General features: G+C 38.7%; 2 protein-coding genes across 5 annotated transcripts in view; one reads left to right on the top strand and one right to left on the bottom strand.

Moving 5' to 3' along the window:
- Window positions 1–9,525, top strand: part of ncf2 (neutrophil cytosolic factor 2) — a 44,558-nt gene extending 35,033 nt beyond the window's left edge. Inside the window, exons 13-15 of one of the 2 annotated variants that reach the window (XM_041207662.1) lie at window positions 375–489; window positions 621–705; window positions 5,880–9,525. In XM_041207662.1, the coding sequence (XP_041063596.1) occupies window positions 375–489; window positions 621–705; window positions 5,880–5,986 (307 nt within the window). In that variant the 3' untranslated portion in view covers window positions 5,987–9,525. Of the gene's footprint in view, window positions 1–374; window positions 490–620; window positions 706–5,879 lie in introns of those variants that run through there. The other variant, XR_005945464.1, reaches the window with a different exon arrangement.
- An 853-nt stretch (window positions 9,526–10,378) lies between these two features.
- The window catches only part of smg7 (SMG7 nonsense mediated mRNA decay factor), a 162,112-nt gene continuing 154,660 nt past the window's right edge, over window positions 10,379–17,830 (bottom strand). For all 3 annotated transcript variants that reach the window (XM_041208038.1, XM_041208041.1, XM_041208039.1), the window contains 3 exons: window positions 17,568–17,741; window positions 16,287–16,435; window positions 10,379–12,695 (listed from right to left, as the gene is read on the bottom strand). In XM_041208038.1, the coding sequence (XP_041063972.1) occupies window positions 12,582–12,695; window positions 16,287–16,435; window positions 17,568–17,741 (437 nt within the window). In that variant the 3' untranslated portion in view covers window positions 10,379–12,581. The remainder of the gene's footprint in view (window positions 12,696–16,286; window positions 16,436–17,567; window positions 17,742–17,830) is intronic.

The following is a 17,830-nucleotide window of genomic DNA, read 5'->3' as shown; positions in this document are numbered from 1 at the left end:
TTGAAGTTCACTCTCCTATATAGTTCCACATGCCATTGAGACCAAGTCTATCTGTTGTTCGCCAGTTGATCCTATTTTTATAATACTGTTGCTTACTTCTATTATCTTTAGCCTTTGACATAAAATTGCCGACATTTGTAGAAGTTTAAGAGCATGAAAATACCAATGTTGGGATTAGGCTGTCTATATAAATATATTGTCCATTTAAGAGAAGAGATATACAGATATGCTGTAAGTGCTGGGAACTGCGAAATTGGTGGGGTGGGGTGGGGGCAGCGTAGGACAAAAAAGACCACAAATGTGTGACCTGTTTACCCAAAGCCTTTGACGTTTTTAAAAATGTGTTTTCTATCTCTAATGATTCTTCTTTTCAGTTACAAGTCACAAGAGAATGGTGAGCTCATTTCCATTACCAGTGAAACTAAAATGAAGAATGCATGGATTGAGGTCAGAAATCAGCGTTTGAGCATTTGGTGCAAGTTTCTGGAGGTAAGAGATGTTTATTCATATGTTTCTATATTCAGACTTTTAATATTTATTTTTGTTATTTTTCTCAAGCCTCAAGCCTGGGAGTATTAAGTAACCTGAGATTTTCAAATTCATTCATCTTTCCACACCAGGTAGTGGCACTGTATGATTATGAGGTATCTGTCCCTTATGATCTGGGCTTTCATGAAGGAGATATAATCCAAGTCTTAGCAGAAGGTAAGAACCATAAGCTCCTTAAGTATTAAATATTTATCATGACCTTTTATTGGCAATCCCTCCAATGTAATTTTTTTGGACTAGTTATTTTGGTCATAGTTTGTAAATGTAGCATCTGATAAAATACTTACACCTGAAGTAGTCCTTTGTATATTTGCATTGACTGTTCAACTTCACAAAAGCTATAATATTTTACTGTTTATGTTAAAAAAAATGAAAATCCCCTCAACTATTGATTTCAGAAAAACAGTCACTCACATCAATACATAGAAACATAAAGAAGTTGCAACACGGAAACAGGCCATTCAGCCCAAATTGCCATTTATGGCCCATGTCAGCAAATAGTTCTAATCGTACTTACTCACCCTGTAGCCATTATCTCTTCAATTCCTCACCCACCTATTCAATCTAACTTTGAATGTTGCAATAGACGTTGCCTCAACTGTTAAACCTGGAAGGGAAATAGTGTAATCAGCACAGGTTGCAAAAAGGAAGCTCATGCTTGACCAACTTTATTGAATTTTATTAACTCACCTAAACAAGTGGAGAGTATTCTATCACACTCCTGACTTGTGCCTTGTAGATGGTGGACAGGCTTTGTGGAGTCAGAATGTGAATTATTTACCTCAGAATTCCCAACCTCTGATGTGTTCTTGTAGCCACAGTATATGTATGGCTGGTCCAGTTAAGTTTCTGATCAATGGTAATCCCCAGGATGTTGATAGTGGGGGATTCAGTGATGGTAATGCCATTAAATATCAAAAGGAGATGGTTAGACTCTCCTTTGTTGGAGATGGTTATTTTTTGGCACTTGTGTGGTGTGCATGTTGCTTGCAACTTATCAACCCCAGCCTGAATGTTGTCCAGGCCTTGCTGCACATGGACATAGACTGCTTCAGTATCACAGGAGTTGTGAATAGTACTAAACATTGTATAATTGTCAGTTAACACCCCCACTTCTGATAGAGGGGTTATTGATGAAGCAGCTGCAGATGGTTGGGCCGAGGATACTACCCTGAGGAACTCCTGCAGTGATGTCCTGGAACTGAGATGATTGACCTCCAACAATCACAAACATCTTCCTTTGTGCTAGGTATGACTCCAACCAGTGGAGTGTTTTCCCCGATTCCCATTGACTCCAGTTGGGCCAGGGCGGTTTGATGCCAGACTTCATCAAATGCTGCCTTTACATCAAGGGCAGTCATTCTCACCTTACCCCTTGAGTTCAGCTCTTTTGTCCAAGTTTGGGGCAAGGCTATGCTGAGTGGCCTGGTGAAACCCAAACTGAGCATCAGTGAACAGCTTATTGCAGTGTAAGTGTCACTTGAGCACAAGTCTTCAGTACTATTGCTGGGGTGTTGTAAGACCACACAGCGTTTGCACTATCCAGTGCCTTCAGCCATTTCTTCATATCGCATGAAGTGAATTGAATTGGCTGAAGACTGGCATCTGTGATGCTGGGGCCTCAGGAGCATGCAAAGATGGATCACCCACTTGGCACTTCTGGCTAAAAATGGTTGCAAATGCCTCAACGTTACCTTTTGCGCTAATATGTTGCCCCCCTATTATTAAGGATGGTGATATTTGTGGAGGCTGTTCCTCCATTAGTCGCTTAATTGTCCATCACCATTCCTGACTGGATGTGGCAGGACCGCAGAACTGATCTGATCTGTAGGTTATGGGATCACTTTGCTCTACCTCTGTTTGGCATGCAAGTAGCCATGTGTTGTTGCTTCACCAGGTTGACACATTTTGAGATACATTTGGTGCTTTTCCTGGCATGCCCTCCAGCACTCTTTATTGAATCAGAGTTGATCCCTTGGCTTGATGTTAATGGTAGAATGAGGTATATGCCATGCCATGAGGTTATAGAGTGTGGTTGAATACAATTCTGTTGCAGCTGATGGCCTTCAGGACCTCATGACTGCCCAGATTTGAGCTTCTAGGTTTGTTCTGAATCTATTTCATTTAGCACAGTGGTAGTGTCACACATCACAATGGAGGGTATACTCAGTGTGAAGGGAGGACTTCAGCTTCACAAGGCCTGTGTGGTTATGTTAAACTTGTTTCGAAACTTGAGTAGATCACACTTCAGAGAAGTGTACAGTGATCTCCCCATTATGAAAAGGTTATACAGGCATTGATGTAAGTACAAAGAGATTCACAAAAGATACCAGAACACAGAATATACTTAAGAGGAGAAACTGCAGTTCTTTAGCCAAGAGAAGGCTGAGAGTTGAGCCGATAAATCATGATACGGTTTGATAGGTTAGATGTGGAGAAAATGTTTCCACTTCTGGGGAGTCCAAAACTAGAGGCTATAAATATGAGAAAGTCGCTAATGAATTCAAGAGAAGCTTCCTTACCTATAGAATGTGGAAGGTGCTGATCCAGTTTCTCCTTCATTGCATCTATTCTACTCATCTCAACTAGCAAGTTCCACATGCTCACCACTGAATTTCATGTTAACGTCTTGCTGATCAAAGTTCCTTCTAATTTTTTTTGGAGCACGCAGATGATTTATTTAAGTGTGTGGCCATCTTAGATTTTTTTTTGCATGGGCATTTAAAGGGCCAACTTGTGCATGGTGTGTTTAGGGACTCATGGCTGAGCAGCTTCCAAAGAACATTGTCACGGACTATGTTACATTGATGCCCACTAGTTTTGGTGGTTCTCAGAGCTGGAAACATACCGTCTACTCTATCAAAGTTTTTCATAATTTTTAAAGTCCTCTGTTAGGTCACCTCTCAGCATTTATTTTTAAAGAGGAAAGAGACAGATCCTGTCAATCCCTTCCTGATAAATATAACCTCCTAATTCTAGTATCATCCTTGTAAATCTTTTGGCACCATCTCCAGTGCCTCTGTATCCTTTGTATAATATGGTGACCAGTACTCAGATCTAACCAAGGTTCAATCGTCAGCATTAAATTCTGCTTTCACTCTAGAAATATACTGTTGCTTTCTTTGCTTTTGTTAGGCCTAATTAATCTGCATTGCTATAAAAACAAAAAACTGCGGATGCTGGAAATCCAAATCTGCATTGCTACTCTGTGATTTGTATATTTGTATTCTCAGAATGCATTGCTCCTCTACACCATTTAGATTCTTTCCAACATGTGATCTCATGTTTCTTACCAAATTCACACTTGTTTAAATTCATTTGCCAATTAGATGCCCATTCTAAAATTTTGTCATCTTGTAATTTGTTGCAGTCCTTCTCGGTGTTGACTATTGACCCCAATTTGTTGCAGTTCCTTAACTGAGAAATTGTCTCTGATTTCAAAGTCTTAATCATTAATTTAAATGGTGAACTGTAACATTGATGAAAGTGCATGAAAAATTAATTTCACTGCCTCATAACTAAAGTAACTTCTTTTGCTCTGTTCTAAATGCTACATTTAATCTTGTATCTATGACCCCATGACCTTAATACCTACACCACTAGAAGCTGTCTCCTTCAATCCTTTTATAATTTTAAATACCCATGTCATTTTAATGAAACGATGAGCTTTTGCATGCTTTTCATATTCATTTCTTGCTTGTACCTAGCAATCTAGTAAATTAAGTTGTAACCTCTTTAAATATCCTTTCTATGCTGCAAAAACACTTGCATTTATACATTTTCATGACCATTGGACATCTCAAAATGCTTTGCAGCCAATGAGGTACTTTTTGAAGTGTAGTTACTGCTGTAATGTAGGAAACGTGGCAGCTAATTTGCACTCAGCAAACTCCCACAAATAATGTGATAATTACCAATTGATCGATTTTTGTTGATGTTGATTGAGGTATAAATATTGGCCAGGTCACTGCGGATAACTCACCTGCTCTTCTTCAAAGTAGTGCCATGAGATCTTTTACACCCACCCAAGCAGGCAGATGAGGCCTGGGTTTAATATCTCATATGAAAGGTGGCAGTTCAGAATACAACAGTTCAGATGCACTGGAGCATCAGCCTGGATTTGCATGCTTAAGGCCTGGAGTGGGACTTGAACCCAGAACCTTATGATTCAGCAACAAGTGTGCTACCAACTGAGCCACAGCTGACACGCACTGCATGCTGAGCTCTTAATATCTTATATAATTTTATAATCTATACTCTTTGCATAAAATTAGCTACTTTATTTATATAGCCTTATTAACTGGAGTTGATGTCTCTAATGTCCTGGGAACCTGTACTGCTAAATCCCTGTTATTTCACAGCTCTGAACTCATTTTCAGAATATAATCACTGCTGTCATTTATTTTAATGAAAATGCATAATCTAAATCTTACTGACATTGAATTCCATCTGTCAGCTTTATCCATTCTACTCACCTTAATATCCCTTTGCAGTTTGGGGTTGGCCTTGAGCAAGTGGCATGGGTACACATGCCAATTTCAACACAACTCCCTCTAGGTCCATATACAATTATTGATATGCACAGTATGCAGAAGTGCCCTAAGAACTGAATCCTATGGAACACCACTGTCCACTTTGCAAAAACTGCCCTAAACTCCTACTTTCTCTCTCCCTTCCAACTTTTAATCTAGTTTACTATCATCCTTCATGATCCTAAGACGTATCCTGTCAGGCAATGGCACATTGTCTTCTTTTAGCTTAACTAACTTATCTAAAATGTCCATAATAGCATTCATTCTACACTCAGCCACTTTAGAATTAATCTTGTGAAGATATTTACCTTAGTAAAGACTGATGCAAAGTATTTCTGAAATACCAATGCCATTTATTGCTCATTTCAAATGGACAATTTTCTCCTAAGAGTACTCACTTGTTTTTAATAGTTTTATTTACTGATGTACTCTACTGTCCCTTTTGATATTTTTAAAAATTGTTTCCCCATACACCTTCTTAGCTTTCCTTATCCTGATCTTAGCCTCTATTTATCCATGGAAGCCTAAAATTAGCATTGGCATTTTTGAAAAGGAACAAACATGGACAGTTGTTAATGTATATGTCTATATTGTGAAAGTTAGCAAAAGTAGAACTGAAGGCTTGTTCTGAAATTCTGAATCTATGAAATAAATTCTAACATTCAAATATAAGTTTAAACATTCATACACTGATAGTCACAAACGTACTTTTCTTTGAAGTCATCAAGCTTGGAAATCTCTCCGGTATCTCATTTCAGATCTGTATTTAAACATAGTTTCACGACTTTGCTTTCACAGTGAACAGCAATTGGCTGGAAGGACAATGTGAAGGAAACACAGGCATCTTCCCAGCAACTTTCGTCAAAGAATTAAGCATGATGGAAATTCTGAATTCGGGAATGTAAAACACATGCAAATGTGCGCTGATTTTGAAGTGGCCCCTTTCTCCTAGGGTTATTTTAGAAGGATTATCTACAGATAAGGTGTTTAGTGGTTTGAATTTTTAAAATTGTTTTATCCACACTCAAAATTGATTCAACTTGTGTTTGGGCTTGTGACTACTGCCAAAGGATTGGGAAAATGCTGAGTTTCCTTTGAATATTGTGTTGTATGGCAGTATAACTTAATATAAGTTTGCACTACTCAAAATTCCAAAATTTCCAAAAATGTTTGTTTTGAAAGCCCTTAGTTGCAGTCATGATTATGAGCAAGAAACCAAAGTCTAGCTGCTCTACTCATTCTGTTCTCAAGTGACTAAAAAAAAATCTAATTACAATTTTTAATTTGAGGGAATCGTGAAGTAGATTCCAAAACATTATATATTATTTGTAGTAACTTTATATAAATGAACCCATAATGGATCAGATTAATTGGTTTTGCTCTCTCATTCATGAGTTGTTGATTGCTTACTTAGCAATGAGAGTATTTTTCTCACTGCAAAAGACGAACAGGTTTACAGCATCCAGCATCACCTACCTGTCCTTTTCATGACTGATCACATTGGCCATCTTCCCTGATTCAAACTACTAAGTGAATGAAATTATTAGAAAAATCCTATAATTCCAATTTTTTTTTCTGTTAGCAAAAGGTTAACAATGCATTTCGATTTTGCAAGCATACAGAGTAAACTGTAGTTCCTTGTATTCTCTATGTTAAAGAAGGTGGTCCAGGATATTCAAATTTATTGACAGTCAGTTTCTTTGACACTGTATTAAATAAAAATTGGGCAGGTCAAGACAACTTGTTCTGAAATTCAGGGCTGTTGCTAAAGTACTAACATGACTTGTTTCAGAGACAGCAACAGGTTTATACCAACAATCGTACCTAATGTCTTCCCTTTATGTGTGGCTACAGATATTGATAATGCTTTTTTTCTCCCCAAAGTCATGACTACAAAAAGTACAACCAAAATGTTATAAATCCATTTCTCAGCCTTATGAGCTCCATCCTTCTCCCTATTAACTGTCTGAGGCTGAACCATGGTTCATAACCTTGGTGTCATATTTGGCCCCAAGATGAGCTTCCAACCTCATATCCACACCATCACTAAAATTGCCTATTTCCACCTCCCTAACATCACTCGCCTCAACTTATTTGCTGCTGAATTTCCCATCCATGCCTGTTACCTCTAGACTTGACTATTCCAAAACAGTCCTGATCAGCCTCCCATCTTCCATAATGAAAGCTTCATTATTCAAAACTCTGCCTGTGTCGTATCTTGCATCTAGTTCCATCCGCTAATGTACAAAGGGTCCCAGTTAAACAACTGCTCAATTTTAAAATTCTCATCCTGGTTTTCAAATTTCTCTACAACTGTGTCCTCACCACCCTGCCCCCTTTTCTCTGTAGCCACCTCCAACTTTACAACTTTTAATGTGTTTCACCAATTCTGGTCACTTGCGCATCCTTAATTTTAATTGCACCAGCATTGGCGCCAAGGCCCTAACCTCTGGAATTCCCTCCTTAAAACTCATTTCTCATTTAAAACACTCATTAAAAACCTACCTTGTTTGACCAAGTTTTTGATCATCTGCCTTAAGATCTCATTAAGTGGTTTGGTGTTAAATTTTAAAGTTTTATATGGGTACAGCAGAGGCCATTCAGCCACTCATGTCATGTCAACTTAACTCTCTGAAAGAGGAACTCGGCAAGTCCCACCTTTCTGCCTTTTCCCTATAGGCTTCCAAATTTTCATCTTCAGATAATTATCCAATTCCCTTTTGAAAGCATGATTCAATGTGCCTCCTACCACACACTCAGGCAGTGTATTCCAGATCCTAACCATTCGTTGCTTCATGTTATCTTCAATTCTTTTGTCATCACTTTAAATCGGTGTTCTCTGATTCTCGACTCTTCCATCCCACTATACTCTATCCAGATCCCTCATGTTTTTGAACACCTCTATCAAATCCCTCAACCTGTTTTGACAGCAGCCACAGCTTCTCTAAACTATTCACATGACCTCATCCCTGGAGCCCTTCTCAACTTTTTCTGCACACTCAGATTCAAAGCCTTCACATCCTTCCTGAAGTGTGGCACCCAGAATTTGAAACAAAACTCCAGTTGAGACTAAACCATCCTTTTATAAAGGTTCACCCACAACTTCCTTGTTTCTTTATTTAACTCCTCTATTTATAAATCCTAGGATGCTTTAACAACTGTTTTCTCAACCTGCACCTTCAATGATTTGTGCACATATACTCCTAGGTCCCTCTGCTCCTGCACCCCTTTTAGAATTGTACCCTTGATTTTATATTGCCTCTTGTTTGATAATACTCCCTTTAAGTACCTTGGGACATTTTACTACATTAAAGGCACCATATAAATACAATCTGTTTTGGAATTCTGTCAGTTTTGTCCTCTTTGTTCCCGTTTTCCTATAGCTTTAATAATGTTACACAAATAGATGTTGAAGATTCCAACAGATTTTGCAGTCTGCATTACATTTTCTGCTTGCGTTTTTTTCAGTAATGTTAACACTATCAGCCAATGCAAAGCAATATTAATGCTGAGGATCACTGCAAGTAGGTTGTACAGTATCTAAACCCTTGCGCCACTTAATGGCTCTCTGGACTGCATTCATGTTTTTAAGAAGATGTGCAAACTCAAAGAACTGGCTAAACAAACGTTATTCATGGTGTCAAATTTCACTATTCTGTAATCAAATATATTAAATTTCAACACATTTGGTTATTCAAATCATTGCTGAGCTTTACAAGCCTCATGTGATTTTTTGGAATGCTTTTTTTTAAAGAATAAGTTACTTCTGCTGGCAAAATATAGTGCCTTTCACGAGCTCAGAACATCCTAAAGTTCCTAACAGTCAATTAAGTATACTTGAAGTGTAGTCACTATTGTAATGCAGGAAACATGACAGCCAATTTGCAGACAGCAATCTCCCTCAAACAGCAATTTAAAAACAATCATGTTGCTTTTAAAAAGTGATGTTGATTGAGGATGAAAATTGGCCAGGACACTCCTGTCTAAAATTGTGCCTTTGAATCCACCTGAGAATGCAGACGGACTTCGGTTTAACATCTCATATGAAAGACAGCACCTCCAGCAGTCCAGCACTCCCTCAGTACTATACTGAAGTATCAATCTAGATTTTTGTGCTCAAGTCCCAGAGTGGGACCCACAACATTCTGACTCAGGTAGAGTGCTACCAACTGAGTCACAGCTGAAATAAAGTTCATGAGCTACTAGTTTTGGTACTTCAACCAAGTGACCATCCTTTATGTATGTCAGGAGGATATAATAATTTTCATGTTATTGGAATCTATTGTAGAGTAATAATTGGGTCTGTATCTATGGTCTGTGTGGAGGGAGGGGGAACTTAATTGAATTAAGGACAGCTGGTCTGAAGGCTTTGATGTAATAAGACAAGCTAGGTTTGAAATACTAAATAAGTAAACACAGGTGAAGTTTTAGAATGTGAGGTATAAAGGGAACATTTGTATTTTTAAATTAACCAGAGTAGCCTGAATTCAAAAGAGGGGGTGAAACGTTACACCTAGCCAGAAGTTAAGAAAGTGTGTTTATTTTTCCCAAAGATTACTGGTAAAGTTAGAATGATAAATTTTTATTATTAGAGAGGTAAAGTCCATAGACATAATGAAACAGTGGGAATTTGCATTCAAAGGGGAAAATATGTATAAAGGAGAGAAGGCAGTATGCAAGGGCAGGCATTTTAAGATCTAAGACAAGTGTGAAAAGCCTCCAACATCTAAGCCTCAGGCAGCTGTCAAGGAACCGAAGCTGAGAAAAACTCACTTTGAATTCGATTGTCCAGGGTGTGCTTTGCCTTGGTCTGTTTAAATCTGTATTTTACTGCTGCCTTAACGGAGTTAGATTAATCAAAGGAGCTAGGAGTTATCATAGTAGTAATTTGTAGACCTATGTATACGCTTAAAGTCTTTTTCTTTTACTGATAAATGTTTAATTTAGTTTTGTAAAAAAAACCTCTAAGACTTGGCGAACTTATTGCTACTGAGTTCAATGTATGCATCTCAAAATAAATATACAAATTGCAAAACGATTGTGGCAGTTGTTTCAAGTTTTCCTTTGGGATTTGAGCAGCTCAGCATTTACCATTGGCTGTGCCATAACATATACAAGCAGAGTGTGTTCTGCTATGCTATTCAATTCTGGAGATATTACAACTAAGTCCAATCCTCAACCTTTTCTAGCTGGGTTCACTACATAGCAGCCAGGAACCCTGGCTGACTTCTGCTCCGTATAACTTAAAAAAATGTAGACAACTATGAAAATTTAAATAGCACACAACACAATATATCTTGCATGTTTAACAGTATTTAATGTAAGTTTAGCACCACACCAATGTTTGTAGATTTTTCCTTCAAGGATCATCCTTAAAGGAAAACACTCTGCACAGAAGAACAAGTGATTAAACAAACAGTTTTATTTAGAACATGGTTTCATTTATTGAAGGCAAAGCTGATTCCAGCAATTGCTGCACAAGTTCTTACACAAAAAAGACATGAACACAAAAGCTTAGAACAGAAACCATTTTTCTTCCAAGGGCCCTATAATCTTTCTTGCAGTGCTCCTGTTCCCCAGAAATATAATTATTCCGAACAGCATACATGCATGCAGGATGTGAATTCATGCCCTGGTACTTTTGCTAACCGTCTGGGACTTGTCAGCTCAGTGAATAGACCTGGGGGAGACAAGGTGATTCAGTACCAGAGTAGTTTTAGAGTTAGGTGACCAGAACGGTGGAATGTTTCAGTGGGTTGGCTGTGGAGCTGCGCTTCTGTTTGACTTGCAGAGCACTGTTTGACTTTTTTTTTTAAACTCAGTGTGGGAGTTGTCTTAGTTGTTTTCAATCTGTAGGTCTTTACTACCGTGAAGAGGTTGTTATACACCATTTCCCTCAAAAAAAAATCTTTTTCTCCACTTCTTCCTAGTGTTGCACTTCATACCAACCTGGCCTGAATTGTCCTAGCACCCACCTGAGTTTCATACTTTCCCCCACAAGCATATGAGACATTGGTTTTGAACAGTTCTCAGTAACTCAGACATGTAACTCTTCCACCCCAAAATAAGAACAGAAAGAAATGTGTCCCTACACAGTGTTACATCAGCTTTTGCCATTAGAAATTCAATTGATATCGAGTTTTGACTGAAAATATTTTCATTATGTGACTTAAAGAATGGCTTTAACAGGCATTTTCCATGTGAGTCTGCAAACGATACATTCAGATCTTTCCACAAAGCTCAAAGGACAGAAATGTTTGTTACATTCAAGAGCCTGAAACTTTTACTGATATGATGACCACAGTGTATGACCCATGCTTTTCATATATTTTTTTAAATTGTAAATGGGAGTAGCAGGTGGCCACAAGCAGCAACACACACCCACAAGTACAAGTGGCCCACTTACTCACACCTGCTTTGTGCCCCGTTTTGCTGAACCAGCAGCATTGCTGGACCCTTTTTCCACTTTGAAAGACACTGCCAAATTGGGAATAAAAATTACCATCAGACAGAAGCCGACAAAAGCTGTTCTTATCTAGTAATTAAAAGAAGCCTGAACTAGAACTAAATAGATAAATTAACCCCTTTCAAGGTTGGTATGCTATAGTAAAATTTATAGCTACTGTTATAATCAAAAACCACTAATTTAAAATCCTTAGCAATTACTGCTTTTTTGTTTTAAGCAGAGCTCTCTGCTGTACGTCTCATCACCATTTTAGCTAGGACTGCTACAGAACAGTATCACAAGTATTTAATATTGTAATTACTACTGCAGCTATTGACATTAACAACTAGTTTTTTCCTTTAAAAAAATCTATTAGCTAAAGGTGCAGTGATGTGAAGCTGTTTTCAAACACACAAAACCCTTGCCTGTCTGAAAAGTTGCCTTCATATAAATTCACTAACAGAATGCCTCCACACATCCTTATGTAATAGGTTTGAGGAAAGCTGACAAATGGGCCAGTGTCACTACATTTAGAGATTACAAGCACACCTGTTCCTTAACAGAGCAGAAAATGATCACTCTCAAAAACCAAGATGATAGAGGATTTAAAAAACGTAACCACGTCCTCACTAGCAGAGCATTCATTAGTTGATTCTCCTCGTATTTTATTTTTTTACAATGCAACACTACTTCAGCCCACTTGATTTTTCCTTCCCCATCTCATCTCCCTTCATTGCCCAACCATATTAGAGATGTATAAAATGGAGAAGAACATAGGAGATCTTTGAGCAGAATCAAGTGTCTAGGAGATAACTGAGTGAGGCCGGTGATGGACCTTCCTCTGGAAGTGACAGGAAGCATGTAATGTTCTTTTTTGTTTTTTCCTCAGCAGCAGCTTTGTGCACACGCAGCACTGGTGGAGTGCTTACGCCCTCTCATCAGCAAGAAAACAGAGGAGAGAGGGCTGCCACCTGCAGGGGACCGTGGGTTGTAATGCAAACCCAACATGCCTTGAGTTGTGAAACCTGGATTCACCGGTCATGCCATTGTGCCTCTCAGTGTGGTGGGTTCAGTGTGCCGAGTCCTCGCTGTTGCTTCTGTTTCTGCTGCATTAGCAGCTGCTCCAGTGCAGATGGTCCAGGATGCATCATTGAACTTGACCAGATTGACTGAAAAGGGAAGGGGGATGAGGGAATGAAAAAGAATGAAGAAACCAATATATCAAAATTTAACAGCCTATAAAGAAAAATACTTTTGAGTAAAGGAGTAACAGTACAGACACTGAGCATGCCCACCCTAACCAACAGAGGAAGTTTTCTTTCCGGAGACAAAACTCCTACTAGTTAAATAAATGTTGTTTGACTAATGTCACATTTGCTGACTTAACCCAAAATTGGTAGTTTATTGTAGGACACAGGGTGCCATTACCAAAAATTGCAAGAAATTTTGCATTCTAGAAAACATTATCAAAGAGAAATAAAATGTATGAAATCATTTTTATATTCAGCTTGCCCTTAATGCAACGGTATATTTTATTAATGCATTTTTGGAATGAGGGAGTAACTCAAGGCCAGAATTTTGTGCCCGAGTTTAATACAAGTGAAGTGGCATGCTAGGCTACTTCAGTGGCCAACTAAGAGTCGACTATTCTGGTATGTGACTAGATCTGCACATAGGTCAGACCATGCAAAAACATCAGGTTTCCTTCCACAGATAACATTAGTGAACCACTGGGCTTTTAGGGCGATCTGACAGCTACATGTTTTATGTTTTATTTCTAGGTTTTTAAAAAAAAAAGATTCAAAATTCTCAAGTTGTCATTATGAGATTTGAACTCTCATTCTTTGCTTTGTTAGTCCAGGACTCTAGATTATCAATCCAGTAAAATAAGCAAACTAAACTGTCATACCTACTATATTAATTTTTGTGTTGTTTTAGGGTATCTTGAAATATGGTTGCAGTCTTAACAACTTGATCATTTAACTACTCTTTAAGAGGCTACTTTCACTAGTAACTTTATTCCAGAAGGAATGAACAAATTTGTATTTATATAGCACCTTTCATGTCCTCAGGACATGCTTCCCAGCTAATTAGTTCTTTCTTCTGGTCAATGTTGTAGGAAAATGAAGAAGCCAATTTGCACTCAACAAGGCCTCACAAACAGCAATGTGCTAAATGATCAGATAACTGTTCTGATGCTGTTGATTGAGGGAATAAGTGTTAACCATCTAAATACACTTACAACTCAATTTCTTTTGTATTCGTACTTGGAAAAAAATGCTCCAAGTAATTTGGGACAGTACTTTCAAAATCAACCATCTTGTGTTGGTCTTCCATTCACAATGATACTTCTATAGTTGTCAATTTGATCAACTACTCCCTCACCTTTGATGGTCTTGATCTCAGCCAAATCTTCATTCTTCCCTATCCCAGGAATTTTCCCTGGTATGGTCCCCTCCATTGTTCCCTTAAGTCTAAGACATATGTGCAGTTGCCACAATTGGTTTGGCCATTCATCAGCAGGTCTAGCTGAGCCATATTGGGTGCCAACTGGTCATGTTCTCCTATGCTAAATCCACCTAACACTTCAGGATCACTCTGGAGAGTAAAAATAACACTTGGCTTCTCCATTATCAGCAGTCTCCTTAAACCACTGCCCCCCCTCCACTCTAATCTCCAACAACAAATACAAGGAGGTCATGAACTTCTTTGTCATTAAGCCTGAGATCATCCATTTAGCTGCCTCTGCTGCTCCCTCACTTTTCCATTTTACACCAAACTAAACCTTTTGTCAGACATCCTCTTGTTATAACCCCAAATGTTCAACTCATTATTTTCTTTCCCATCTTCCCTCATTCCCTTTAGTTAATCACACCAACCATGACTTCTCTGTCCTTGCAAGCTACATTCCCATCTAAAATTTCTGTTTCCAAAGTGTTTGAACATCTCTTGTTGCCTTCCAAATCTGTGCCCATCTTTCCTGCAATTTCCTGTTTGAATTTTCCCAATCAAGCTTTTGCTCTGCCGCATGCTCACAACGGCCCTAATCAAAGTCATAAATGACTGCTTCTGTGGTTGAGAGCGTGGTGCATTAAACCTCAATTGCTCTGCAGCCTTTGACACCACATCGACTGTACCATTCTCCTCTAATGTCTCCATCTGTTACCCAGCTCAGTGGGATTTCCCGTGCTTGGTTCAGCTTTTACTTATCCAATCATAGCCAGAGAATCTCTAACAAGGGCTTCTCTTCCCATATCTTTATCTGTGAAGTCTCTAGGATCTTTTCTTGCTCCTTCCTGTACCTCATCCACATGTTACCCCTCGACAATATCTAAACTGGCATGGGATGAGCTTCCAAGCATATGCTGATGAAACTCACTCTACCTCTCCAACGTGGTTCTTGACTTCACTCAGCCTCTGTTGTCCATTATTCAGCATGGGATGAGCAGTGATTTCCTTTAGTTCAATATCAAGACTGAAGCCATGACAGACTCTGTACCCTTGCCTGCCATTTCATTCCCCACCAGAGTCTCTGACTCAGGATGAGTCAGACTAATCGCAATCTTGGCATCTTCTTCGATCTTGAGTTCAATTTTCGATTCCATATCCTCTCCTTAACAGAGACCACTTAATTTCACCCAATGAAAGCCACCTAGTTCTGCCTCAGCCAATCTGCTGCTGAAACCATCATTGATGCCTTTGTCACTTTCAGACTTGATTAATACATGTCTTGGGCGGTCGTGTAAAACAAGCAATAGCCAAGTCTGCACCCACTTTACAGTCTAGCTCACTGTCTTTTGCATTGAGTTTTAATGCCTGTTCTGTGCCAGATTTGCTGATCTCAGATTGTGCTGCTACAACTGGCTTCAGCATCACTGTATTGGGGGGATAGAAGAAAAAATCTTAATGAGCTAGACTCTATGTTGCTGTCCAGAATACAATGGAGTAGAAGTCATGCTTCAGCTATAAAAAGCTATACATTAGATCATGCTTGGAGTACTGAGAGCAGTTCTGGGCACCACACCTTTGGAAAGACATAGTGGAACCGGAGTAAGTGCAACATAGATTTACTAGAAAGACACCTGAACTCCAAGGGTTAGATTATGAGGGCAAATTACACAAACTAGGTTTGCAGCCCCTGGAATTGGGAAGATTAAGGGATGATTTGATTGAACTTTTCAAGATATTAAGAGGAACAGATAGAGTAGATAGAGAGAAACTATTTCTACTGGCTGGGGAGGTTAGGACTAGATGCATAATCTAAAAAGAGCCAGACCATTCAGGGTTGAAGTTAAGAAACGCTTGCACGCACAAAGGGGTGGTAAAAGTTTGTAACTCACTTCCGCAAATGGCAGCTGAAGCTAGGTCAAAGTTTAATTTTAAAACTGAGATTAATAGATTTTTGTTAACCAAACGTATTAAGGGATATGGGATATAGAGAGTTAGTAGATCATCAGCCAAGATCTCACTGAATGGCAGAAGAGGCTTGAGGGGCTAAATGGCCTACTCCTGTTCCTACGTTTTAGTGACCGTACTAGAAGTATCTGGACAGGATGATAATTGCCAGTTTTGGTCCCAATGATTGAACAAGGCCACCAACACAAACTATACAATATTAAATTTTAAGAATACGTACCCAAGGAAAGTAGGGAGGCGCTATTCCCACCTGTGGAACCATATCCCAGCATTATTCATTACTCTCAGAACAGGAAAGGAAAACAGGAATCGGGTAGGGGAAGGAATCTAGTGAGATATCATACCTTGAAACTGTCCATGAGCAATGTGGACGAGTCATCCAGTGTGGTGTCTGGGGCAGCCCACGTGTTGCTAGGAGTACCACCTTGATGCCAGGTATTGTCTGAGGAGGAAGATGCGGCAGGTAGATAGTCCAGGCCAAATCCACTCATTACTATGTTTTTTTTAAAGAAACAAAAGACCAAGGCTAAATACAAAATATCTTAAGGAACAATTTTAATGCTCATTTTAGAAAGATTAGACTGCCAGCTGTGAAACTGTTCTGATAATTGGAAATTATTCATAATATTTGACAAATTATGAATGGAGTAGCCACTAAAGTGAAACACTAAGACGACAAAGAAATGCTGCAAATGAAAATGGCATTTCAATTATCATCCAAGTATAATTATTCCATTATGGATTTCCCTCCCTTTGACTTGCTATGCTCTGACAATATTAATTACATTAACGGATACACTTATAAGGAAGACTTCTTTTGGCACCTTATCACATCATCAAGATGTCTCAAAGCCCTTCATGCAATGGATTAATTTTGGAAGCACAATGACTACTGATGTTTAAGCTAGCACGGCACGAGTTACTTTGCAAAAATGGCTACGAGATGAAGGACTAAATAATCTGGGCCTTTTTGCTAGTTGCAAGAAGAATGCTGTTCAGGACATTAGAATTCTTCATTCTTCTTCAAACAGTGCTGTGGGATCCTTAATATCCAAATCAGCAGGCAGATGGTGATTAGGGATAATCTCTCATTACAAAAGCTGAAGTTTATATCAGGGTGGTGGGAAATTAAATTAAATTTTTAATCATTGTCACAGTCAAGGAAAATTGATAAAACTGTTTTTAACACAAGTTATCGAGAGCTTGTAAAAACATTAAGAATTCCGTTAAAAGTTTTACATTCTTCCACTTTCACTGACCATATGCTGATCTAAAAAAAATTGTTTAATCTTGAGGCATCTCTTTTGAAGAAAATGCTGAGCCCGACAAGGAACCCAAGTTAACCATTCACCTTCCTTGAATTGTTTCGCCATTTCAACCACAAACTCTCAGCAGCAAGCTCAATCAATAACTTACGTAGGACAGTTCTGACTTCATAGTGGGCCATTTGAAAAGAAACATGCACAAATTGCAGGCACTGGAAATTTTTTAATAAAGTTTAGATTTTTACAAAGAATACTGGAATTCATTCTAATAATTCAAAGAGTCATTTCCTGTACATAGCTAAACCACTTAAGTAAACAGGCAAAGAGATGCTAACATTTGAGGATGTTAGTGTATTCTACCTGGCTTGTCTGTACGTTTCATATTCCAGCGGTCAGTTAGCCTTCTCTCACTGTTGTCAGGTGTTCCAATCGGTCCAAAGCCAGGGAATGAGTTTTGGTTGTGAGTTGGAGGAGAACTGGGTAGGCTGCTGGGATTCGAGGAGTGTGGAGACTGGCTTGCTGGTGTTGAGTGATCTATTATTTGAAGAAGCACGTAAAGAAAGAATTTTAAAAATGACGTGAGATTCCTTGCATCCAGACTTGTAATTATTCAGCTAAAGTTG

Source organism: Carcharodon carcharias, chromosome 16 (assembly GCF_017639515.1).
Source record: "Carcharodon carcharias isolate sCarCar2 chromosome 16, sCarCar2.pri, whole genome shotgun sequence".
In the NCBI taxonomy this organism is placed as follows: domain Eukaryota; kingdom Metazoa; phylum Chordata; class Chondrichthyes; order Lamniformes; family Lamnidae; genus Carcharodon; species Carcharodon carcharias.
This window is presented reverse-complemented; position numbering and strand designations above follow the sequence as displayed.